Source organism: Bubalus bubalis, chromosome 2 (genome assembly GCF_019923935.1).
Source record: "Bubalus bubalis isolate 160015118507 breed Murrah chromosome 2, NDDB_SH_1, whole genome shotgun sequence".
Taxonomy (NCBI): Eukaryota; Metazoa; Chordata; class Mammalia; order Artiodactyla; family Bovidae; genus Bubalus; species Bubalus bubalis.
In genome coordinates this window covers 150,189,551-150,217,085 of record NC_059158.1, presented here as the reverse complement: position 1 = coordinate 150,217,085, position 27,535 = coordinate 150,189,551, and the positions used below count along the sequence as shown (strand labels likewise).

General features: G+C 38.4%; 1 protein-coding gene across 11 annotated transcripts in view; it reads left to right on the top strand.

Moving 5' to 3' along the window:
• The first annotated feature begins 4,130 nt into the window (after positions 1–4,130).
• KANSL1L (KAT8 regulatory NSL complex subunit 1 like) overlaps positions 4,131–27,535 on the top strand; it is a 128,929-nt gene continuing 105,524 nt past the window's right edge. For 5 of the 11 annotated variants that reach the window (XM_006073182.4, XM_006073181.4, XM_006073175.4 and 2 more), the window contains exons 1-2: positions 5,440–5,779; positions 24,822–24,959. Coding sequence is in view for 1 of the 11 variants with exons in the window: in XM_044937757.2 (XP_044793692.2) it covers positions 5,068–5,582 (515 nt within the window). In the remaining 10 variants the exon portion in view is untranslated. Of the gene's footprint in view, positions 5,780–24,821; positions 24,960–26,071; positions 26,459–27,535 lie in introns of those variants that run through there. The other 6 variants (XM_025278173.3, XM_044937757.2, XM_006073178.4 and 3 more) reach the window with 6 other exon arrangements.

Here is a 27,535-nt window from a genome sequence, read left to right as displayed (position 1 = left end):
GAATAATAGGAAGGAACCTTCATTCCTGGTTACCTTGTGGAGCTGAAATATCAGCTCTGGGCTGTCTCTCAACATTTTTTTTTTTTAAAACATGTTTCAGAGATTTAACCTGGTGGTCCCGTGGCTAAGATGCTGCACTCCCAATGCAAGGGGTCCAGGTTTGATCCCTTGTTAGGGAGCTAGATCCCACATGTGTCAACTAAAGATGCAATGTGCCACAACTAAAACCTGGTGCAGTCAAATAAATAAATAAATGTTTTAGAAAAACAAAGCATGTTGCATTAACTGTTAAGACGCACCATTATATATTATTAAGAAAAAACCACTGCCAATCAAACATTCTTGTTCTATTGCTTTGTTATTGCTGTGAAAAAAATGTGTCAGAATCAATAAAATGTAACAAGGAGTATTAATTCTTGTGGTTTTAAGCCATCATTATGTGGAGTTTTCAAATGCATTTCACACATAACTGATGTAGGCTAGTTTTTAATTTTTCTGCCTGTCTAGATTTTGGACTTAAAACTCCTTGAGATTTCTGGGTCACAACCTTCATCAGAAAGCCCTTGTTTTAAAAATCAACTTTATTGAAGTACAATTCTCATACAATAATATGTACCTATTTTTAAGTATACATTGATGAGTTTTGACAAATGCATGTACCCATTTGACTTCCATCATGATCAAGATAGAGTATTTCCTTTACATCATATACCCATCCCCCTCAAATCCCCCTACCTCAGCTTCAGCAACTGTTGGTCTGCTTTCTGTCATTAAGGGTTAAATTTGTCTTTTGTAGATAAAGCTTTATATAAATGGGATCATAAAATATTTATTCTCTTTTGTGTCTGGCTTCTTTCACTTAGCATACTGTCTGAGACACAGGTATGTTGTCCTGTGTGCCAATAGTTTGTTTCCTTTTTGTTGCTGAGTAGCATTCCATTATATGGATGTGCCACAAATGGTTTTTCACCATTTGATGGATCTTGGGTTGTTTCCAGCTTGGGGCTATTTTGAAAAAAGTGCTATGAATATTTGTATACACAGGGAGTCATTTTTTTGTCTCTCTAAAGTCATGGATCAATTCTGACTACTCTTGCATCCTGCCCTCATTCCAAGAAGAATCTATAGCTCTTGCTATTTACCCCTATCCTTTGTCTGCTTATTTGTTGATCTTGGCTTCTTGTTACTGTTGTTGTTCAGTCGCTCAGTCGTGTCTGACTCTTTGTGACCCCGTGGACTGCAGCATGCCAGGTTTCCCTGGCCATCACTACCAACTCCTAGAGCTTACTCGAACTCATGTCCATTGAGTCAGTGATGCCATCCAACCATCTTATCCTCTGTTGTCCCCTGTCCCCTTCTCCTCCTCCTGCTTTCAGTCTTTCCCAGCATCAGTGTCTTTCCCAATGAGTCAGTTCTTCACATCAGGTGCCCGAAGTATTAGAATTTCAGCTTCAGCATCAATCGTTCCAATGAATATTCAGGACCGAGATCCTTTAGGATGGACTGGTTGGATCTCCTTGCAGTCCACGGGGTTCTCAAGAGTTTTCTCTAACACCACAGTTCAAAAGCGTCAATCCTTCAGTGCTTAGCTTTCTTTATAGTCCAACTTTCACATCCATACATGGCTACTGGAAAAACCACAGCTTTGACTAGACAGACCTACGTTTGTTGACAAAGTAATGTCTCTGCTTTTTAATATGCTGTCTAGGTTGGTCATAACTTTCCTTCCAAGGAGCAAGAGTCTTTTAATTTCATGGCTGCAGTCACCATCTGCAGTGATTTTGGAGCCCAAGAGAATAAAATCTGTCACTGTTTCCATTGTTTCCCCATCTATTTGCCATGAAGTAAAGGGACCAGATGCCATGATCTTCGCTTTTTGAATGTTGAGTTTTAAGCCAGCTTTTTCACTCTCTTTCACTTTTGTCAAGAGGCTCTTTAGTTCTTCACTTTCTGCCATAAGGGTGGTGTCATTTGCATATTTGAGGTTATTGATATTTCTCCCTGCAATCTTGATTCCAGCTTGTGCTTCATCCAGCCCCCATTTCATTTGATGACTCTGGTTAGTTAAAGCTAAATCTATCCTGAATAGGAATGACCACTTTTAGGCCTGCTACTTCTCCTATTTCACTTTCTAAACTTGATTATAAAAACAAATTGAATATACTAGAATATGACAGTGGAGGACAGTTGCCCTGGGTATGGAAATATAGAGAAATAATAGTTCAGGCTTCCAAACTAGTGTTCTATTCTATGAGAGGTAATGGGGAAAGAATGCTGGCTTTGGAGACAAGCAGGTCTGTTTTTCAAATTCCAAATTTGGCCATTTTTTAGTGTGAGAATCTGGATATATTACATTATGTAACCTCATTGAGTTTTTTTTTTTCTTTTCCACTCACTTTGGAAAATGAATATAACACTCACTTTGCAGAATGCGAGAACTAAATGTATATATTCATTTAACAAATGTATACTGAAAACCTACATTTGCCAGGACCTGTCCTGAGTTCAGGGGATACAGCAGTAAGAAAAGCAGAAAAAGTGACTGACCTCATGGAGATTGCATTTGACTTAGACAAGACAACAAAAAGAATCAAAATTGATGTTAAATTAGATTTTCATTAGTTCCATAGAGAAAAACAGCAAAGAAGGGGGATAGAAAAGTACCTTTACCCCTCTTTTTGGCTATAAGCTGCTTAAATTCTCCTGTATCACCAGTGTTTATCATGTCAGCTACATATAAGTGCTGCACACATGTTTCCTGAATGAAAGCTGTGACTGAATACAAACCAGTGTTAAAAAAGATTATCTCATTAAATCACTGTAATACTGCTTACTTGGACACTTTTACATGCTTCCAGATAGGTAATAATTATATCAGCAAGAATGGTGCCTTCCGGTCTCCTTGTTCTTGCTGGTTCTATAAGTCTCCTACCCAATGTTATATTTTTCTTGGAAATCAGGATACTTTTAATGTACCTTCTGAATGACAATATATCCTTGATTTTTAAAAAGTAACTGCATGTATTTTTCAGAATAATATAAACAATTGAACAAATGGTTCAGTATGTCAATTTCCCTATTAAGCAGCTTTGATATTCTACAGTTTCTGAAAAACTGGCATGCATATGCTATAAATATTAAAATCAAGCTTTAGATTAATATTCTGTGTCAAGGGTCAAGTCCTTAATATGTAGTTAAATGGGGTAAAAATTACAGTATGCAGTGTCATCTCATATATAAAATACAGCAGGTCTTACAGGTGATTATGATTTTCATCTTTGTGCTTTTCTACATTTTATATCAAAGATACATTTTGTATTATTAATTTCCTACCCCCCAATTCCTATTAAAGTATTGTAAATATAAAAGAAGTTAAAAAGTTTTATTTGTGTGGTGGTTCAATAAATTGAAAAGTTTAAGTTCTGCAAATTTGGCAGACTGCAGGATTGACTATAAGATAAAAGAACTTAGAGTATTGAAAAATTAAATAATGTATATAAAAATGTCTTCTAAATTATTACTTGTGTAATTGCAAAGCTTAATTTCTGTATCACTGCTATAAATTCCATGGAGATGGAACTTTGTTTAGTGCTATATCTCCAGACCTATAGAGATTTTCTCAATCTAGTAATGACAGTACTTTTCAGCCCAATAATATGACACACACAACCTCTACTTAAATTCAAAGGACACATGTACACCCATGGCTGATTCATGTCAATGTATGGCAAAAACCACTACAATACTGTAATTAGCCTTCAATTAAAATAAATAAATAAATTTTAAAAATTCAAAGTTAACTATCCTCTGAACTAGGGATTCCTTTCTTCCTTCACTGCCTAAAGTCTTTTAAAATACTCAGACCAAATTAAAAAATCTTTGAATTATTGTTAATACTTGCGTGACTTCTCAGCAAGTCATTAAAAAAAATTTAAATGTTCATTAAAAAAAATTAATGCCTTATCTATTTTTTTTTATCCCTGTCCCCAGGGATAGGACAGCCCTTTGAATATCCAAAAAATATTTGTTGACTCAATTGTTTTCACAACATTCACTTAGTTTTTATCCCAATGATGGTACATCGATTTCTGAAATACTTTTCTTATCCCATATGAAGATGCAATTATTGTTTTGAGCAATTTTTAAGCAGTATTCTCTCCTATAAATGCAGTTTGTCATAAAAACCATTGCAGTTTTGTCACAATCTATTAAAGACCAAGAACAAGCCTGTAATTTTCCAATTTCAGTAATCTGTGTTGTTTTAGGTTTTGTGAAAACTCCAGTTCCTTGGATTCCATCCTCCTGCCCCCGCCTCCCCCACCCCTGCCATGTTATCCTATTAATACGGTAGAAATACTGTCAATTGTCTCTAGTGCGCTTCATTCCCCGTATCATTTCACGTGTAAATTAGGTGTTTAGGAAAGCCTGTAATCCATCTACAGTCTAAGGAGCTATATTTAGTGCTCAGTTATGTTAAACACACACACACACACACAAAACTTGAGTGCGTGGCTAGGGAAATGCCTGGGTGTAGTTTCGTGGTGAGTGGAGCGCCGGGCCAGGTGCAAACTTTTCAGCGATGTTTTTGTGTGTCCCTGGCCAACTATCTCCACGTAAAACTCTGTCAATTGACTGTGCTATTGCAGAACGGAGTTAACTACAACGGCACTTAAACCAGCTCTGTACAGATTTTTAAATGTTTGAGCTGACCTTTCCTGATTTATTATTTTTTTAAACCAATAAAACCGACTCAGATTCAAGGCAGATTTGTCACTCTCTCCCAGGGCCCTTCTAGGGTCGTACAGAATTATGACTTTGCATTCGAGCGCAGAACCTGAAGAAAAGCAAGCGCACGGACACGCATAGATTTGGCAACAGTGACAAAGCTTTGTTAAAACTTGTCCCTCCAGTGGCGGGGCGGGAGGGGGGTCTGGCCGCCAGGAGCCAGCGCGGGCGGCAGGGTGTAGAGCAGCCTGACTATCCTCTCGCTTTGTTTTTGCTGTCGTGGTGGTACAGAAATAGCAGAGCAGGGGCGGGAAGTCGCCGGGCGGTATTCCTGGTGTCTGTATGTGTGAGTGTGTGTGTGTGTGTGTGTGTGTGTGTGTTTTTCCCGGCTGGCTGAGGACCGCGGTGAGTAGGAAGCAGGAGCAGTGCGGAGCCCGCCCCAAGGGAGCGGCCGCGCCTCTGCAGCAGGGTTCGGGCGCCAGCGCTCCAACCACTTCCAGAACGCTCCTGGCCGCTTCTGCCGGCCCAGCATCCTGCCGGGGTTTCCCCGCCACCCGCGCTCATTTGCATGGCGCTGCCCCTCCCCCGCTGCCATTGGCCAGCGGCGTGCCCCGCCCACTGCCCCTCCACCTCGGCAAGGTTCCGTCCCCCGAGCCGCCCGGAGCTGCGGGCAGCTGGCGGACTGTTAAACCGCGGCGGCGGCGGCGGCCGGGGCGGGAGCGGGACGCGCTCTGGAGACGAGTCATCTGCGCCCCGGGTGGGGGGAGGAGGGCGGGCAGCTACAGATCACCTCGGCAGCCCCCACCACGGCCGGACCGAAGGTGCGGCGGCGGAGGGGAGCCAGGGCGCCCCAGCAGGCGAGTGGCCGGCGTCTCAGTGGCGGGCTTGAGGGGGTTGGGTCTCCTCTGCCGGGGACTGCGGCCCCGCGGGGAGGGGAGAGCGGAGAAGACCGCTGGGTGGACTTGCGGGCCAGGCGACCGACCGGCAGCCCCTTCGCCCCCCGAATCTTCTGAGCTGTTGGACTCTGGGTCCCGGCACAGGATCGCGCTCTAGGGTAGGGTCGGACCGCAGCCAAATTTAAACGGCTAAACCTAACAGCCTTGGCAGAGCTAAGGGGAGGGAAGGGGTGGAGGGAGGGGAGGGGCGGATCTAGACTGTCACGTGGGAGCAGGGGCGGGGCTTGGCTGTCCTCCCTTTTGTTTTGGCTGGCGCGTGCGCAGAGAGCCTAACACGTGGTCTCCCGGGTCCGCCCCTTGCCTCGGCGGCTGCGCCTCGCTGAGTGCGGTTGTGATGACGCCTGTTTTGGGGAATCTCTGAGGGCGGACCTGTTTGTATTAGATGGGACCGTTGTTTTACTTGTTTCCACTTTAGATAGGCAGACGTTGATTTGGCCTTTAGAATTACGTGGGATGGAGGGGAATCTAGAGAATTGTTGAGGAATGGTGGTTCCAAGTTTGTGTGCTGAAGGGATTGATGTATTGCCGGAAAACTTGAGGATGTGTGGTGTTTGGTAGCAAGAAATACAAGACAGTGTTCCGATTATTAAACTACTGGAAAGGAAGAAGAGGCTAGCTTTACAGGGAGGAAAGGCACTGGATGGACCTTCTTGTGGTGTTTTCTTACTCAGTAGTACCATTTGGTTCGTTCACTGCCCGCTTTCGCTCTACTCCGTGCAGATTCACTCTTACCCTCGCATCAGCGGTCTGCGGGGATAGATTTTGTTTTGTTTTGTTTTGTTTTTAACTGTGGAAAGCATGTTACTTAAAATTTGCTTTTTTATATTTGGTTGTGCTGGTCTTTGTTGCTGCGCGGTACTCTTTTTACTTTTTGATAATCCAAACTTTGGTCAACTGGCGAGATTTAAGAGGATAGTTCTTTCGTCTTTCCTTCGTCCGCCCTAACCAGTTTGCTTAATTTCATGCTGAGTTTGCGTCAGTGGGAATTTTTTTTTTTTTTTTTTTAAATACTGAGGGATGGGGCAGGTTTGTTAGCGATAAAACCTAAGACTCACTGGAAAAGACTCTGATGCTGGGAGGGGTTGGGGGCAGGAGGAAAAGGGGATGACAGAGGATGAGATGGCTGGATGGCATCACCGACTCGATGGACTTGAGTTTGAGTGCACTCCGGGAGTTGGGGATGGACAGGGAGGCCTGGCGTGCTGCAATTCTTGGGGTCGCAAAGAGTCGACTGGAGAAGGAAATGGCAACCCACTCCAGTATTCTTGCCTGGAGAATCCCAGGAACGGGGGAGCCTGGTGGGCTGCCTTCTCTGGGGTTGCACAGAGTCGGACACGACTGAAGCGACTTAGCAGCGAAGAGTCGGACACGACTGAGCGACTGAACTGAGCTGAAGATATTTACCACTACTATAGACAAAATCGACAGTATTTTTGACTAGGAAAAAGTGGCTCTAAAAATAATTAAACATTAGCAAAAAACTTGGTGTTCTGGACTGTGGATTGCTTGAGAAATTGCTTAGCAGTGAGTGGTCTCTGCTGTTTCCAGTTCCTACTAGCTTGTTTGGGCAAGTTATAACCTCTCCGATTCTGTATCCTCTTCTGAATGGTTTCGTAATACTGTCCGTGCCTTAAGAGGTTGTTACGAGAATCAAATGCTTTGTGTTGGTAAAAGTGTTTATAATCTTTATCAACACTACACATACAGAAATTGACAGGTAATACGTTTTTTTTAACAGAAGTCCGTTTTTTTTTAAGCCAGCATCTTAGAAGAATATAAATGATGAAATAGCATATATTTGAATGTCTTTAAAATCTGTTGTAATTGTTATCATTGATTCTCCCATTTTTTCCACTTAATCAGATCAGTGTCAAGGTTTCTGCCATTTCTCATAGTTTTAATGTAGATAATCATTACTTCTTTTATCCAGCCCTTCTGGGTTAACTTTTTTTACATGAAATTTTTCTAAATCCAGGCCAGTTGTATCACACTGATTTTTTTTTTTTTTTAACATTTACTCTGTGTGTGTGTTATGTACCTTTTCAAATAGTAATTGCTTGTTTTTAAATCTTATTATAAAATAATTTGGAGAAAGAAAACAGGTGCAGATAAAAAATACAAATAATTTGTATTTCTATGTGCCAGTGAATATTTGCATATTTTTCCTAAAACTAGGATTATGTGGTAGTTTAACTTTACCTCATAAACTGTTCCATGTCCTTAGTCTTTGAAAAAATTATATTTGGAAGCTCAGTGTTATATCATATAACTATCATTTAAAATTTTTCCTGTTGGCACATGTTTGGGATGTTTCTAATGTTTTGCTGATATAAATTTCACTACAGAGAATACAGCCTTTTATGTAAAGCTTTGGAAAAAAATTTCTCCTAGATTTGTAAAAGAGGAATTATTGGTGGAAGTGTGTGTGTTTTAAGGCTCTTGTAACATCACCAAATTGCCTTCCAGAGTATTGTTTAATACTCATCTAGTGTATGAGCATGCCTCATATTACATCTTTATTCATCATCTGGTATTAGCAGTAAAACAAAAGAACTTGCTTTCATTAGCATAAATTTTTTTTCATGTGTGTCTGTGATATATGTGTTTTATTTTCTTAGAAGCCCCTTGTGAAAGAGGAATATATTTCATATTTGATACAGTGCAGATTACATAGTTGATGCTTAATAAACACTTGCAAGTTGACTATTTATCTTTTTGATCTCTGAAATTTTTCAGGAAATTATATCTTGCTTATTTGTCTTAGTTAGGAGTACTTTATTGGCAATATACTCTTCCTGTTTTATTCCTTACTTTGAGTACTTCTGTGTTCAGGTGGGGCCTCTTGATTTATCACAGTTGTCTGCCAGTGACTGCCCATTGTGCAACTGCTGCATTATCCAGTAATTCCATCCAGTTTTGATGCCATTTATCATAATAACTTAGACTATTTCATTTCCTTTATTCATTCAACTGTCTAGTGTGGAATTCGATTACAAATTTTACTTTAATTGTTCCCGATTCACTTGTAGCCTTTTCTGTTTTTAAAGGAAAAAAGCCTGGTGTCTGAGTTACTTTGCTTCATTATATAGATGCTCTTGATAGCACATCTCTGAATTGCCTCTAACATCTTTTACTGCCTTTAACCTGGGGCTTCCCTGGTGGCAAAGTGGCAAAGAATCTCCTTGCAATACAGGAAACTTGTGTTCAGTCCCTGGGTTGGGAAGATCCTCTGGAGAAGGAAATGGCAACCCACTGCAGTATCCTTGCCTGGGAAGTCCCGTGGACAGAGGAGCCTGGTGGGCCATACTCAGTGGGGTCACAAAAGAGTTGGATACGACTTAGTAACTAAAAACAAAGCCTATCTTTAATCTACCACGTAAATCTTATTTGTTATGAGTAATTTTTACTTAGTTATTTATCTCTCTTCCTGTTTTTTTAAATTGTCTGTACAATAGTTGATAGAGGCCGAAAGCCTTCTTTCTGATGTAGAAGATTGTTTATTGATTGTATTCTTCAGGTTACAATCAGCAGTGAAGGAATGAAATTGCTTGCAATTGAAGTGACAGTCAATAGGAAATTAGCAACCAGTTTACTGACTTTAAAACCTATCATCTGTTACACCTCTAGCCTTAAAGTCCTTACTATTACTATATTAAAGGACTATAATGGAACATGGTACATTAGTGAGGACCCTCAGTCATCAATACAGTCTTACTTTCAGTATGTTTGATTTAGAAAGGAAAGAAAGGTATATTCATTTCTGAAAGGTTTTGTTTTTTTTTTTCCTTTTTACATGTTCTGAAGAGATTTCACTGAACTGTGCTTGTTATTCTGTGTGAGATAAACAAATCAGTTCAGTTCAGTCACTCAGTTGTGTCCAACTCCTTGCGACCCCATGAATCGCAGCACGCCAGGCCTCCCTGTCCATCATCAACTCCTGGAGTTCACTCAAACTCATGTCCATCGAGTCGATGATGCCATCCAGCCATCTCATCCTCTGTCATCCCCTTCTCCTGCCCCCATCCCTCCCAGCATCAGAGTCTTTTCCATTAAGTCAATTCTTCGCGTGAGGTGGCCAAAGTATTGGAGTTTCAACTTTAGCATCAGCCCTTCCAAAGAACACCCGTGACTGATCACCCTTAGAATGGACTGGTTGGATCTCCTTGCAGTCCAAGGGACTCTCAAGAGTCTTCTCCAACACCATAGTTCAAAAGCATCAATTTTTCGGCGCTCAGCTTTCTTCACAGTCCAACTCTCAGCAAGTGTTAAAAAATGATATTGTACTTGCTTGTAGACAGTCTGTAATGGAAATCTGAAGACAGTTTATAGTGAAAGTTTTTAAATACTTGTTAATATTTTTAGGTTTTTAGGAACACTTTTTTTTTCTGTATGAAAGTGACAGTTCTCTTGCAGAATTGGGAAGAATGCATTCATTTATAAAATTAAGGCTTTGTTATATTTCTAATGAACTTTTAATGTATTATTTCTGGTTCTTTAAGATCAAGAATTTTCAAGCATGTTATTTAAAGTAATTAAAAATTTGTTTTTATTTGATAGTAGGTCATTAATCAGTGTTTAACCACTTGAAATTAAGTTGAAGCTAAAATGTATATAATGAGCAAATGTGATAGCGCTAAATTTTAACGTGAATTTCTGGATATAAGTTGATGTACACAGAAAAAAAACATGACTCTTCATTTATATTCCTATGAGTCATGCTTTTGTAACTGAATAGTAATAATTCTGCTTGAAGTTTGAACTATGATCTGTTTGATGTGTTCTGTGGCCACCCAAGTGGCTTTATCTTTAATTAAATTCCTTTAGTCTTCAAAGAGAATTCCTTTTTAGGCATAGTTTTCAAAGTGGAAGGAGTTCTAGCTATAAACATTATTGAATACAAAGTACTGAGCTAACGGTACCTTGGTCATGCCAATTACTGCAGTGCTTTCTGCTGTAATTTACAAATGCCCATTTGTGGCATAAAGAAATCTTGAAAACACAGCAGTGTATTTTGTATTTGCATGTTCCAGTAATTCCTGTATTTTTCAGGAATAAAGTTATACCAATATAGATTCTTTCTCATTACTTTTATTGACTTAATTGGTTTAATTGACTTAATTTAACATTATGAGTTACAAATTTGGAACTTTAGCCCTGTTGTATTTCAGTAATGTTTGAAAGAGCTGCTCAGAATTTCCTAAAAGAAGTTATGCTTTTTTCATACTCCTTCACTGTTACTATAATGGATTAACTATATGAAACACATTAAAGTTATAAGTTTGGAAACAATTTAATGTTTGCCTCTGCTTCAGAGTTCTCACTTCTATCTATTGGTGGTCTTTTCACTTTCTTTTAACTTAAGGATGAATCTGCTTTCTTTATGGTACTTTTATTCCTAGTTTATATTGTTGCATTGAAGAAAATTAGGATTATCCATATTTCAGTTGAGAGAATACATTTAATATCAGGGGGTAGATATTGATATGATATTTTCCATGGACTTTATGGAATATACATATGCATGCTAGAATGTAAGTCATAATCAAATCTGGAGTAGTATTTTAGGGGCTCGAAAATCAGATTTGGTTTTTAATTTTTAATGTTCATTCTCAGAAGGATGGGTTGGTCTTATTTAGATTGTCTAGATTTTTAGTTTCAACTCTGAAAATGGACTAGATTGGCAAACTTTGCCTTTCTTTAGCCCAAATGCCAAAACTTATTTGGTATATGTGACCTGCATATACTTAAATAGTAGTTGTAAAGACCTGGTTACTAGTGTCAGGATCAACTCAAAAATTATTGATATAATTATCTCACTATGTACATGCAGCTTTTGAGAGATGACATGATGATATTGGGTTTCTGTGGTAGCTTAGTGATAAAGAATCTACCCACCAATGTAGGAAATGCAGGTTCAGTCCCTGGGTTGGGAAGATGCCCAGGAGAAGGAAATGACAACCCACTCCAGTATTCTTGCCTGGAAAATCCCATGGACAGAGAAGCAAGGTGGGCTACAGACTATGGGGTCACAATAGTCAAACGTGACTAAGTGACTAAACAGCAACAAAATGATAGTATTTACTATATCTCATGATGTCCAAGGGATTAGATTGTGTTTAATTAATGCTAAATTTCATAAATATGATTTATAAATCTTAAAGATTAAGTCACTAATGGAAGCATTTTGGAGACAACAGGGCAAGACTTTTTATTTGTAGTAATGTATATCAGAACAACTGACTTCTTCCTTAATTCACAGTGAATATTGGATTAAATTGTAGACCCGACTTTACAGTCCCTCCAATTTTTTGGATTAACTTGGTTTTATTTATAATAAATTTAATGTAACCAGGAAGAAAAAAACTTTTTATTCTTTGTAGTTTTTAAATGCTTATAATTTAAAGGAATAAACTTTGGCATGTCTTACTGAAATTGTCTCTGGTTGGTAGTTTTTATGATACTTCTAAGAAAACGTAAATTGAAATCTGGACCTTTTGCTGTAGGGTGGTTTGCTTTGTGCATTATCTGTAACAGTTTTGCAGTGGATTGGTTTTTTGTGTTTTTGTTCACTATGCCTAAAATTGCTGGGCTGCAGATGTGCTAAGGAATGATTATTAATTTTAATTCAGAATGCAGGTTGAAAACTCTTGAAAAAACATGAAAGCAAAGTTCATACCTGGCAAATATAATTGATTTTTGGATTATCTAGAACTACTGCTTCTTAAAGAGAAAGTGTGAAGGTATTAGTTACTCGGTCGTGTCTTATCTTTGTGACCCATGGAATGTAGCCCACCAGGTTCCTCTGTCCATGAAATTTTCCAGGCAAAAATACTGACCTGGGTTGCCGTTCTCTTCTTCAGAGGAGCTTCCCGACCCAGGGATTGAACCCTGGTCTCCTGAATTGCTAGCAGTTTCTTTACTGTCTAAACCACCAATAGTTAAAATAATTTATCTGGTTGCTTTCTTAGCACCTTTGAAAGAGTGATAAGATTTCTTGCAGTTTTGCTTCTTAAATCCTGTTAGGTTACTATTTTAGTTTCTGTATGTTGTGGTTAAGGAAGTTGTTTTTTATCAGTTTTGCTCATTCCAATTTCTTTGAAGTCTTATGGACTGACTAAATTCTTTTTAGAGAAGGAACCTATTTTGCTTGAGTATCTTGGGTGTATATAAAATAAATACCATCAAAGATGATAGTGGTGCCAAGAGTAAATAGAATACAGTATTTTAGCAACTAAAAACAAATTTCTTAGATTTAGATAAGATCCAAATACTGTTTTTTCCACCCAATATCTGCATAATTAGAAACTGAATATTCTTTTTTTAAATATAAATTTATTTTAGTTGGAGGCTAATTACTTACAATATTGTATTGGTTTTGCCATACAGCAACATGAATCTGCCATGGGTGAACACGTGTTCCCCATCCTGAACTCCCCTCCCACCTCCCTCCCCATACCATCCCTCTGGGTCATCCCAGTGCACCAGTCCCGAGCATCCTGTATCATGCATCAAGCCTGGTCTGGTGATTCGTCTCACATGATATTTTACATGTTTCAATGCCATTCTCCCAAATCATCCCACCCTCGCCCTCTCCCACAGAGTCCAAACTACACATCTGTGTCTCTTGCTGTCTCACATACAGGATTATCGTTACCATCTTTCTAAATTCCATATATATGCGTTAGTATACTGTTCTGGTGTTTTTCTTTCTGGCTTACTTCACTCTGTATAATAGGCTCCAGTTTCATCCACCTCATTAGAACTGATTCAAATGTATTCTTTTTAATGGCTGAGTAATACTCCATTGTGTATATATACCACAGCTTTCTTATCCATTCATCTGCTGATGGACATCTAGGTTGCTTCCATGTCCTGGCTATTATAAACAGTGCTGCGATGAACATTGGGGTACACATGTCTCTTTCAATTCTGGTTTCCTCAGTGTGTATGCCCAGCAGTGGGATTGCTGGGTAATATGGCAGTTCTATTTCCAGTTTTTTTAAGGAATCTCCACACTGGTCTCCAGAAACTGAGTATTCATAAGAAGATCAAGATGCTTGGAAAACTCCTTTGAGGATTTGCCTTTTTCACATTCTTTTTGTATAACCTAAGGAAAGTTATGACCAACCTAGATAGCATATTAAAAAGCAGAGGTATTACTTTGCCAACAAAGGTCCGTCTACTCAAGGCTATGGTTTTTCCACTGGTCACATATGGATGTGAGAGTTGGACTGTGAAGAAAGCTGAGCGCCAAAGAATTGATGGTTTTGAACTGTGGTGTTGGAGAAGACTCTTGAGAGTCCCTTGGACTGCAGGGAGATCCAACCAGTCCATCCTAAAGGAGACCAGTCCTGGGTGTTCATTGGAAGGACTGATGCTGAGGCTGAAACTCCAATACTTTGCCCACCTCATGCAAAGAGTTGACTCATTGAAAAAGACCCTGATGCTGGGAGGGATTGTGGGCAGGAGAAGAAGGGGACGACAGAGGATGAAATGGCTGGATGGCATCACCAACTTGATACACATGAGTTTGGGTGAACTCCAGGAATTGGTGATGAACAGAGAGGCCTGGTGTACTGCAATTCATGGGGTTACAAAGAGTTGGACACAACTGAGCGACTGAGCTGAACTGACCTGAAGCTGCTATTATGCTTTGGAACTGAAATGTTTTAGTTAATGGTTGATTCATGTTTACTTTAGGGGTACTATATACTTTATACTATCTAGTACAGTAATCCTTAACCACGTGTGGCTATTAACATTAAGCACTTGAAATGTGGCTAGTCCATATAGACTTTGTGCTAAATGTAAAATAAACACTGTATTTTGAGGTTTTAGCACACACAAAAAAGAATATATCTCATAAGGATGTTTTTATCCTGACAGGTTGAAGTCATAATATTTTGTGTATAATGGGTAACAATGAAGTTAAAATTTCATGTTTCTTTTTATTTTTTATAATGTGTCTGCACATTTTAAATTACATGTGTAGCTCACGTCATGTTTCTATTGGACAGCAATGTTGTATTTCCTTGCCTTGAGATTCTTTTCACAGTAAAGTATCTTATGAACCCCTTTCCTTGACATTTTTGTTATGTTTTTATAATTATTACTTATTTGGCTGTGCTGGGTCTTAGTTGTGGCACACCAGATCTCTGTGACATGCAGGATCTTTTAGTTGCAGCACATGAACTCTCAGTTGTGGCATCCAGGATTTAGTTTCTGACCAGGGATCAAGTCTGGGCCCCCTGCATTGGGAGTGCAGAATCTTAGCCATTGGAGCACCAGGGAAGTCCCCTTGAAATTTTTAAATGATTTTATTATTTTGGATGATGTTTATTGAAGAAATATTTTTTAAGTGCCTGCTATGTACCCAACAATATTTTCTGATACAGCAGTGAATGAAAACATTCACATCCTGCTTTCATACAGCTTTCATTCTAGTGGGGAAAATGTATGATAAATTTTTAGTGATAAAAAAATTTTAATGAACTATTATTCTAAATACTCTTAGCTATTATATTGGCTGCTGCTGCTGTTAAGTCGCTTCAGTCATGTCTGACTCTTAGCGACCCCATAGACAGCAGCCCACCAGACTCCCCCCATCCCTGGGATTCTCCAGGCAAAAAAACTGGAGTGGGTTGCCATTTCCTTCTCCAATTATATTGTCTATTATATATAATTTTGTGTACTTTAATTTTAATACAGTGCTTCATGTATTGAATGACTTATGCTATATAATTTACTTTTGGCATTTATCTTGCTTTGTGTTCTCTGACTTTACTGGATCTGTGGTTTTATGTCTGACATTAATTTGGAGGAATTCTCAGTCATTATTGCTTCAAATATTTCTTTTCTCTTCACCTTCAGTGTTCCCATTATGTTATACATTAACACCTTTTTTAGTTGACCCACAGTTCTTGGATATTCTTGTTTATGTGTCCCTGCCCCCCAACCTCCCCCTCCCCCCGCACCATCAATCCTCTTTTCATTTTGTAAGTTTCTATTGATATATCCTCAAGCTCAGATCTTTTCTGAGCCATGTCCAGTCTACTAAAGAGTCCATCAAAGGCATTCTTACTTCAGTTATGGTGGTGTTAGTCTCTAGCATTTCTTTTTTTTTTTTTGGCCATACCACATGGCAAGCAGGATCTTAGTTCCCCAACCAGGGATTGAACCTGTGCTCCCTGCATTGGGAAGTCAAAGTCTTAATCACTGGACTGCCAGGGAATTCCCACCAGCTGAACTTTCTAAGTTTTCTTTTAGGGTTCTTTATCCTTTGTAATGCCTCTTCCTTTGTTCAGATAAATGTGAGTGAACTCCCTGGCATGATCCTGGGCTCCTTTCTCTGGCTCATGTTCTAGATAAGTTTATAATTGTTCTTCTTCAAACTCACCAAATTTATTCCTGCTCTAAAGGTTTTTATGAATTGTCTTTTTTCCTTGGAAACCTCTTACTTGAAATCTTGGTTAGATTTTAGTAATTTCTAGTCTTAGAGCAGATGTCATCAAGAGACTTCATCTACAAATCTAAGTTAACTCCTACTGCAACATATTCATGCTCTATTACGCTACTTTGATTTTTATAAAAACAATGAGACCCCTATTTACTTCTTTTTATTTTCTTATTTGTGTATTCTCTGTCTACCATTTATTGGATAGAATGTAAGCTCTGTAAGAATAGAAACCTTACTTGTCATGCTCACTACCATCTTTATAGTACCTAACATAATGTCTCTTAACATGCTTCTCAGTTATTGTGTGCGTTAACTGAATGGTTTAATGTTTGATCTTAGATCAAATATACATTTAATGAAGGTGGGTTTCCCTGGTGGCTCAGTGGTAAAGAATCTGCCTGCAATGCAGGAGATGTGGGTTCAATCCCTGGGTTTGGGAAGATCGCCTGGAGAAGGAAATGGCGACCCGCTCCAGTGTTCTTACCTGGAGAATCCCAGGGATGGGGAAGCCTCGTGGGCTGCTGTCTATGGGGTCGCACAGAGTTGGACACGGCTAACGTGACTAAGCAGCAGCAGCAGCAGCAGCAATTAAACAACAACAAAAAATAAATAAAATGCAGCTTCCATCAGAAATAGACAAAGCTATATTTCTGAGAAAAAATAAATTTCTTCATTTTCTGCTTTTAAAAAGTCAACTGGTTAATTTCCATGTTTTTTCTGGAAATGTTTTGTTTTGTTTTTAAAAGATGAAAGAGGTTTTCAGCTGCCAGTCACAAGCACTTCTCTATAAATAAGTTGTTGTGGTATGGATGGATTTATACCCAAATGAAAACCAGGTGGTCTTACTTGTAGTTATTCTCAGTGTCTGAAATTGGCTTCCAAAATACTGGAGATACCTTTTCAGATCAAATCAGATCAGTCGCTCAGTCGTGTCCGACTCTTTGCGACCCCATGAATTGCAGTACGCTGGGCCTCCCTGTCCATCACCAACTCCCGGAGTTCACTCAGACTCATGTCCATTGAGTCAGTGATGCCATCCAGCCATCTCATCCTCTGTCGTCCCCTTCTCCTCCTGCCCCCAATCCCTCCCAGCATCAGAGTCTTTTCCAATGAGTCAACTCTTCGCATGAGGTGGCCAAAGTATTGGAGTTTCAGCTTTAGCATCATTCCTTCCAAAGAAATCCCAGGGCTGATCTCCTTCAGAATGGACTGGTTGGATCTCCTTGCAGTCCAAGGGACTCTCAAGAGTCTTCTCCAACACCACAGTTCAAAAGCATCAATTCTTCGGCGCTCAGCCTTCTTCACAGTCCAACTCTCTTTAGATGTTATAAAATAATTTTGGTCATGTGGAATACAGCTTATGGAACTAGTGAAGATATCTTGAGGTGAACTAGCAGAATTATTATTTTATGCTCTCAAATCAGTGTTCTTCATGTGCTCTGCCTCTAAACAGATGTCTGTTATGCATAAGAGGAAATAATACACAGTTGAAAATGGTTACAATTTAAAACTATAATAGTTGAAACCATTTTTCTGAATTAACCTGAATGGTAAACTCAGTGACTTTCAGGAGTATGCACATCTGATTTCCACTAATTCCTAGACATACTACCTTTTGTATATTTATGTCAAAGGCTCCTCAATTATTATGTTTTAAATAGTTGTTAGATGTTTATTTTATTGTTTATTTTAATTTTGAGGAAGTCCAAGTTACCAATTTTTTCTGTTACAAATGTTTTTGTGTCATAGTTAAAAAAAAAAAAAAACTTTGCCCAACCCAATATCACAAAGATTTTCTCCTATTTTTTTCTAGATATTTTATGGGTTTAAGTTTTACATTTAGGTCTATCCATTCTGATGTATGTGACTGTTTTTGTATAAGGTATGATGTATGGGTTAAGGCTCAGAATTTTGCAGATGGGTACCTTATTGTTCAGAGCATTTGTTTAAAAACCGTCTTTCTGCATTGAAGTGCCATTACATCTTCATCAGAAATCAATTAACTGTATACCTGTGGGTCTATTTAACAGCTATTTTTTCCCATTGATCTGTGTCCATTTTGGCCAATTCATGCTTATTTTGACCAAAGTAAATAGATAGGCATTATGAGTCCTTTAGCTTCATTCTTGTTTTGGCTATTCTAGTTGCTTTCTGTTTCCATACAAATTTTTTTAAATTTGTTGATTATTTACTTTTGGCTGCATGGGGTCTTTACTTGCTGCACATGGGCCACTCTTCGTTGCTTTGCATGGGCTTGTCATTCTGGTGGCTTTTCTTGTTGGATGGACTCATGGGCTCTAGGAATGTGAACTTCAGCATTTGCAGCACACAGGCTGAGTAGTTGTGGCTCATGGGCTTAGTTGCTCTGCAGTATGTGGAATCTTTCTGGACCAGAGCTCAAACCTGTGTTTCCTGCATTGGGAGGCAGACTCCTTACCACTGGACCATCTGGAAAATGCTCCATACAAATTTTGAATCAGCTTATTGATATTAACAAAATTCCTGCCAAGATTTTGACAGGGATTGTGTTAAATCTATCAGTTTAAAGAGAATTAACATTGCAACAATATTGAATAATTAATCCATGAGCAATCTTGTTGTTGTTCAGACGCTAAGTTGTGTCTGACATGGACCCCATGGACTGCAGCACACAGGCTTCCCTGTCCTTCACGATCTCCTGGAGTTTGCTCAAACTCAGGTCCATTGAATCGGTGGTGCCATCTCATCCCCTGTCATCCTCATCTCCTCCTGCCCGCAGTCTTTCTCAGCATCTACGTCTTTTACAATGAATTGGCTCTTCTCATCAGTTGACCAAAGTATTGGAGCTTCAGCATCAGTCCTTCCAAAGAATGTTCAGGGTTGATTTCCTTTAGGATTGACTGGTTTGATCTCCTTGGTGTCCAAGGGATTCTCAAGAGTCTTTTCCAGCACCACAGTAAGAAAGCATCAGTTCTTCAGTGCTCAGTGTTCTTTATTTCCCAGCTTTCACATCCATACATATCTACTAGAAAAACCATAGCTTTGACTATATGCACATTTGTCAGCAAAGTGATATCTCTCCTTTTTAATACGCTGTCTAGGTTTATCATAGCTTCTCTTCCAAGGCGCAAACGTCTTAATTTCATGGCTGCAGTCACCATCTGCAGTGATTTTGGAGCCCAAGAAAACAAAGTCTGTCCTTGTTTCCATTGTTTCCCCATCTATTTGCCATGAAGTGATGGGACCGGATGCTGTGATCTTAGTTTTTTGAGTTTTAAGCCAGCTTTTCACTCTCCTTTTTCACCCTCATCAAGAGGTTCTTATTTCTTCTTCACTTTCTGCCATTAGAGTGATATCATCTACATATCTGAGGTTATTGATATTTCTCCTGGCAGTCTTCATTCCAGCTTGTGATTCATCCAGCCAAGCATTTCACATGATGTATTTTTCTAGTGTGTAGATCCTGCACATTTTTTGTTAGATTGACACCTCAGTATTTAATATTTTTAAACTATTGAAATTAATACTGTTTTAAAATTTTCCATTTTTTTTTCATTTCCAATAGTTAGAAATACAAGTGATTTTTGTGTCTTGACTTTTTTATCTGCTACCTTAGTAAGCTCAGTACATGTAGGAGCTTTTTTTTATAGATCCCTTTAGGGCTTTCCAGGTGGCTCAGTGGTAAAGAATCTGCCTGCAATGCAGGAGACAGAGGTCAAGAAGAAGAATGTCCCTGGGTCAAGAAGATTCCCTGGAGAAGGAAATGGCAACCCACTCCAGTACTCTTGCTTGGGAAATCCTATGAACAGCGGAGCCTGGTCGGGTTATGGTTCATAGAGTTGCAAAGAGTTGGACACAACTGAGTGAGTGATCATGTCTGCATGGAATTTTCTATGTAGAGAATCATGTCATCAATGAGTAGACACGGTTTTACCTTCCAGATGTATGTGACTCTTGTTTCTTTTCCTTCATCTGTCCCACTAATTAGGACCTCCAGTGTGATGATGATAGGAGTAATGAGAACAGACACCTTGCCTCATTCCCAGTCTTAACAATTAAAGTATTCAGTCTTTCATCATAACCATGAAGTTGTTGCTAGGCTTTTGTGTAATGTTCCTTGTCAGGTTAAGCAATTTCCCTCTTTTTCCTGGTTTGCTGAGTTTTTTTCCTGATTATGAACACACACTAGATTTTGTCAAATGCTTTTAATTTTTTTCTTTAATCTTTTGATATGGTGCATTTCAATGATTAATTTTATTTTAAAAATGATAACTGAAATAGATGTTTTTACTACATAAGTTCTGGAATACCTTTAAAAATTATGACTGTTTATTCAGCCAACAAATATCTGACAATTATTATGTACCAGACATTGTTTTAAGTGCTGCAGATTAGGACATTGAACAAAACTGAGTTCTGCCCTTGAATTGTATTATTTCCTTAGAATGTACTATAGTGTCAGGTTCTGATATTAGTGTTCTGAGGCTCAATGTAACAGTGTAGGGGAATGGAGAATCATGAAGTGAGGTGCTAGGGCTATTGTAAATAATTAGTTAAGGTAGGACTCTCTGAGGAGGTGACTTTAGAGCAGAAACATGAATGAAGTGAGGGAGCCAGCCATCTTATATGTGGAAAATTGTTCCAGACTGAGAAAATGGTAAATAGGAAGTCTCTGAAGCAAGGACTTGTCTGTGCTCAAGAATAGCTCAGAGGCCACTGTTTATGGAATGTAGCAACCTGTGGAGAAAGTTACTAAGAGGGGAAGTAGTCAGGGACTTGATAGTGAATAACTTTGTAGGCCATGGCAAGAACAAGTTTGGATTGTAAGTGTAATGGCAACCACTTTTTTTTTTTTTACACCAAATATTCATTGAGTATCTGCTATATCTCAGATACTTTTGCATGTTGAAGACAGAGTAGTTAACAAAATACAGAGTAGTGAACAAAAAAAGTTCAAGCAGTTGAAATGTTAGTAATAAGTGTAGTTGCTTATGTCATGTGGAGGTAGTTAGAAGTGGTAGAGTTTAGAATGCTCAGTTAATAAACATTATGCATAATGATTGTATGTTTAATTAAAAAGTTGGAATAAATGGTCTTGTGTCTTACACTAAAGCTACGTGAACATAGTTTATCCTTTTTTAATTATAGGAGACATAGCTAATTTTGTGAAGTTCTTTTGGTTGCAAAGTAGAGAGACTTTCAGGCTACGGTTTTGGTGTGTTTGTGTTTTTTAATAAGGATTCACTTGAGAATAGAATACGGAAAAAATGGAAATACTAGAACAGGAACTGTGATAGTGCTAGACCTTCCAGAGTCCAAAATCCCCAAATCTTTAAACCCCAGTGCATTAATTACGTATTGCTATGTAGCACGCAGGAGATGGAGTCAAAACAAAAACAACACCCAGTTGTGGGTGTGACTGGTGATGGAAGCAAGGTCCAGTGCTGTAAAGAACAATATTGCATAGGAACCTAGAATGTTAGGTCCATAAATCAAGGCAAATTGGAAGTGTTCAAACAGGAGATGGCAAGAGTGAACGTCGACATTTTAGGAATCAGTGAACTACAATGGACCAGAATGGGTGAATTTAACTCAGATGACCATTATATTTACTACTGTGGGCAAGATTCCCTTAGAAGAAATGGAGTAGCCATCATAGTCAACAAAAGGGTCCAAAATGCAGTACTTAGATGCAGTCTCAAAAATGACAGTATAATCTCTGTTTGTTTCCAAGGCAAACCATTCAAAATCATGGTAATCCAAGTCTGTGCCTGGACCAGTAATGCTGAAGAAGCTGAAGTTGAACAGTTCTATGAAGACCTATAAGACCTTCTAGAACTAACACCCAAAAAAGATGTCCTTTTGATTATAGGGGACTGGAATGCAAAAGTAGGAATTCAAGAAACACCTGAAATAACAGGCAAATTTGGCCTTGGAGTACAGAATGAAGCAGGGCAAAGGCTAATAGAGTTTTGCCAAGAGAATGCACTGGTCATAGCAAACACCCTCTTCCAACAACACAAGAGAAGACTCTACACATGGACATCACCAGATGGTCAACACCGAAATCAGATTGGTTATATTCTTTGCAGCCAAAGATGGAGAAGCTCTATAGAGTCAGCAAAAACAAGACCGGGAGCTGACTGTGGCTCAGATCATGAATTCCTTATTGCCAAATTCAGACTTAAGTTGAAGAAGGTAGGGAAGACCACTAGACCATTCAGGTATGACCTAAATCAAATCCCTTATGACTATACAGTGGAAGTGAGAAATAGATTTAAGATACTAGACCTGATAGAATGTCTGATGAACTATGGACAGAGGTTCATGACATTGTACAGGAGACAGGGATCAAGACCATCCCCAATAAAAAGAAATGCAAAAAGAAAAATGGCTGTCTGAGGAGGCCTTAGAAATAGCCGTGAATAGAAGAGAAGCCAAAAGCAAAGGAGAAGAGGAAAGATATACCCATTTGAATGCAGAGTTCGAAAGAATAGCAAGGAGAGATAAGAAAGCCTTCCTCAGTGATCAATGCAAAGAAATAGAGGTAAACAATAGAATGGGAAAGACTAGAGATCTCTTCAAGAAAATTAGAGATACCAAGGGAACATTTCATGCACAGATAGGCTCAATAAAGGACAGAAATGGAATGGACCTAACAGAAGCAGAAGGTATTAAGAAGAGAAGGCAAGAATACACAGAAGAACTGTACAAAAAGATCTTCACGGCCCAGATAATCATGATGATGTGATCACTCACCTAGAGCCAGACATCCTGGAAAGTGAAGTCAAGTGGGCCTTAGGAAGTCTCACTATGAACAAAGCTAGTGGAGGTGATGGAATTCCAGTTGAGCTATTTCAAATCCTAAAAGATAATGCTGTAAAAGTGCTGCACTCAATATACCAGTAAATTTGGAGAACTCAGCAGTGGCCACAGGACTGGGAAAGGTCAGTTTTCATTCTAATCCCAAAGAAAGGCAATGCCAAAGAATGCTCAAACTACCTCACAATTGCACTCATCTCACATGCTAGCAAAGTAATGCTCAAAATTCTCCAAGCCAGGCTTAAGCAATTCGTGATCTGTGAATTTCCAGATGTTCAAGCTGGATTTAGAAAAGGTAGAGGAACCAGGGATCAAATTGCCAATATCTGCTGGATCATCAGAAAAGCAAGAGAGTTCCAGAAATGCATCTATTTCTGCTTTATTGACTATGCCAAGGCCTTTGACTGTGTGGATCACAATAAATTGTGGAAAATTCTAAAAAAGATGGGAATACCAGACCACCTGACATGCCTCTTGAGAAATCTGTATGCAGGTCTGGAAGCGATAGTTAGAATTGGACATGGAACAACAGAATGGTTCCAAATAGGAAAAGGAGCACATCAAGGCTGTATTTTGTCACCATGCTTATTTAACTTATATGCAGAGTACATCATGAGAAATGCCAGGCTGGATGAAGCACAAGCTGGAATCAAGATTGCCAGGAGAAATATCAGTAACATGCAGATGACACCACCCTTATGGCAGAACGTGAAGAAGAACTAAAGCACCTCTTGATGAAAGTGAAAGAGGAGAGTGAAAAAGTTGGCTTAAAGCTCAACACTCAGAAAACAAAGATCATGGCTTCCAGTCCCATCACTTCATGACAAATAGATGGAGAAACAGTGGAAACAGTGGCTGACTTTATTTTTTGGGGCTCCAAAATCATTGCTGATGGTGACCGCAGCCATGAAGTTAAAAGATGCTTACTCCTTGGAAGGAAAGTTATGACCAACCTAGACAGCATATTAAAAAGCAGAGGTATTACTTTGCCAGCAAAGTTCCATCTAGTTAAGGCTATGGTTTTTCCAGGAGTCATGTATGGATGTGAGAGCTGGACTATAAAGAAAGCTGAGTGCCAAAGAATTGATGCTTTTGAACTGTGGTGTTGGAGAAGACTCTTGAGAATCCCTTGGACTGCAAGGAGATCCAACAGGTCAATCCTAAAGGAAATCAGTCCTGAATATTCATTGGAAGGACTGATGGTGAAGCTGAAACTCCAATACTTTGGCCACCTGATGTGAAGAACTGACTGATTTGAAAAGACCCTGGTGCTGGGAAAGATTGAAGGCAGGAGGAGAAGGGGATGACAGAGGATGAGATGGTTGGATGACATCACCGACTAATGGACATGAGTTTGAATAAACTTCGGGAGTTGGTGATGGACAGGGAGGCCTGGCATGCTGCTGTCCATGGGGTCACAAAGAGTTGGACACGATTGAGCGACTGAACTGAACTAAACTAATGTAGCACATAGCATGTAACACATTAATCCATAATTTTATGGTTTAAAACATCTATTTCACAGTTTCTGTGGGTCAAGAATCTAGGCATGGCTTTCCTGAGTGCCTCTCGCTCAAAGTTTCTCCCAAGGCTGCAGTCAAGGTGTTAGAGCTACAGGCATCTGAAGGCTGGAATGAGGATGGAACACTGGCATGACTGTTATCTGCTTCTCAGATCACTGGCATGACTGTTGACAGGCTTTAGGTCATTGCTGTCTATTGGCTGAAGTCAGTAGTTCTTTGCCATGAGAGTCTCCCCAGCTCACAGCGTGGCAGTTAGTGTTCTTTAGTTTGTGAGGGGGTGACGAGATGGCAGCCTCGGTCTCTTTGTAACCTAATTTTAAAAGTGGCATCCCATTATCTCTTTTACATTCTATTTGCTAGAAAAGAATGTCACTAAATCCAGTCCACACTGAAGTCAATAAATCCGCTCCACACTCAAGAAGAAAGGATTACACAAAGACATGAATACCAGGAAACTGGGATTATTAAGATCATTTTAGAATCTGCCTATCATACCAAGTAAGCCCTAGCCCTACCAGAGTTTTTTGTGTGTATGCTTTATTCTAGATCTCTACCATAAATGTTTCTTAGCCACTCTCAATGTCTACATTTCTTTGTTTTCTCTTTTTTCTATCAATTCTAGTTCTTATCTAATAATCGGTGTATCTTTTTCTGCTTATTTTTAGTTTTCCCTTATCGCTAGTTTATCCAGGAATAAGAAATCCACTGCTTCTCATTATTTCACCCCTGTCCCTGCTGCCCACCACTTTGATTACATACTTCGTACCCTTTTCAGATTTCTAAAGGAGAAAGGGTAAGGAGGGGATAGAGTATAGTATTTTTTGAGTATAGTTACCTCAGAGAGAACTGTGATTAGGGCAGTTTCCCTCAGAGAGCAATGTAATTATCTAAACACAATTGTTGATATATATAAATTAGAAGTTATGGTCATTGCATTAAGTGACAGACTGAATCTTGAAAAAAAAATTTCCCAGTGCTAGATTTTTTAATATTTTGCTGTTTTTCATAAAAGTTCAAAATATATTTTTAAAAAGAAAACCCAATATTCTGGTTATTTTTTTCCTATTTGTTTTGCTTTTGGAAAAATTGAAAATCTTTTATAAATAGGACTTATTATTTTTGAGACGTATAGAAGTATATAAATTTTGACACAGAAAATTATACAGAAATCTCTTTATTTTTTGAGACATTGAACAGTAAAATATAAAATAGGCAAATATTTTTATCGCACAGAATTAACAACCATTAACATTTGTTCATTTTTCACTGAATCTTTTTCCCCTAAGTAATAAAATTTTATAGTTAAAATTCAACTTGTCTTAAAGCAGCACTCTTAGTTCTGTTTCATGCAATTTACCTGAGTACTGTTACAACTTTGGTGGGTATTTTTCTGGTTCGTCTTTTGTTCTTGTAAACATTTAAACACATACATGTATATATAAATAAATATGGTATGGTTTTGTGTTTGTATTTTATTTATATGGTACCATAGTATGGGCTTCCCTCATAGCTCAGTCGATAAAGAATCTGCCTGTAATGCAGGAGACTTGGGTTCAATCCCTGGGTCTGGAAGATCCCCCTGGAAAAGGAAATTGCAATCACTCCAGTATTCTTGCCTGAAGAATCCCATGGACAGAGGAGCCCATGGGCTACAATCCATTGTATCACAAAAAGTTGGACACAACTGAGCGATTAAACCACCACCAACTGCACCATAGTATATATATTCTGCACCATTTTTTAACAAATTATTTTGTTTTTGAGGTTTGTCCATATTGATACATATATATCTAGGTCATTCATTTTTTAACTACTGTCTAGCATTCCATCATGTTTTAATGTCCATTCTCTTATTGTTAAATATGTAGGTTACTTTGAAAGAGTGGTTTTCTCATACAAACACTGATCTCTTGTGCACCTTTTCACATTATTGTCAAATTAGCATCAAATTGTGGTTCAGATAGATGTGAGAAGTCTTATTTACCCACATTCCCATGGTAAGTGATATTTTCAGACTTAAAACTCTCTTTTCAATTTGATTAGAAAACTCATCTCTTGCTTTATTTATATTTCCTTTATTACTGGTATGATTGAGTATGTTTAATGATCATTTGAATGTCATCATCTCTGAAGTATCTGACAGTTGTAACTTTTGCTTGTTTCTAGGAGTTCTTTATGTATTCTGGATATTAATCCTTTGTTGATATATGTTGCAAATATCTTTTCCTAATCTGTCACTTTTAACCCTCTGTATAGATTTTTATTCTAATTTCATAAACGTTTTGTGCCTTTTTTTTCCTTTTGATAATTCTTGTTAGTCTTTGCAGAGAATATGATTTTGGTTTTGTGTTTTTAAACAAGAATGAAGGATCGAGAGTTACAGCTAAGTCCAGGGACTTAGCTTATATGAATTTGGCTATTTAAATGGCTACTAACTGTCATGTGTTTTGAGACAGAAATTATAGTGTTATAGTTCCAAAGTATCTTCGAAAATGTGTGATTGTTAATGATATAAAATGTTTTCACTAACTCTTTAATCTTCATAATTTTTAAATTAAGTACTAAATTACCTTTTTTATGTCAGAATATGTAATTTTATACTTTTTACTTTGATAAAATAATATGAAATTTGTTTAATTATGGGATTAATCTTTAGTGTCATCTGTTATATCCCCCACTGTGTTTTCAGGCAGGAGTAAGAGCTTCTGTATTGATAACTGATGAGTATCCATTTGTGAAAAGAAAATAATGATTGCAGATTTTTTTAGAAAAAAAATTTTCACATTGTGGATCAGGCTAATTTTCACTACCATATTATTTTTTAGCACCTGTGAAATAATATACTTTTTCTTTTTTTTTGGCTGTGCCACGAGGCTTGCAGGATCTTAATTCCCTGAGCAGAGATTGAACCCAGGCCCTGGTGGTGAAAACACAAAGTTCTAACCACTGGACCACCAGGGAATTTCCAATTATATACTTTTTTGTTTGTGGTTCAGTTCTGTGTTTTAGTTATTAATACTGTTCAAATTGTGAAGTTTAAATTGAGAAATGAAAATTTTGAAGTTATATTTTAT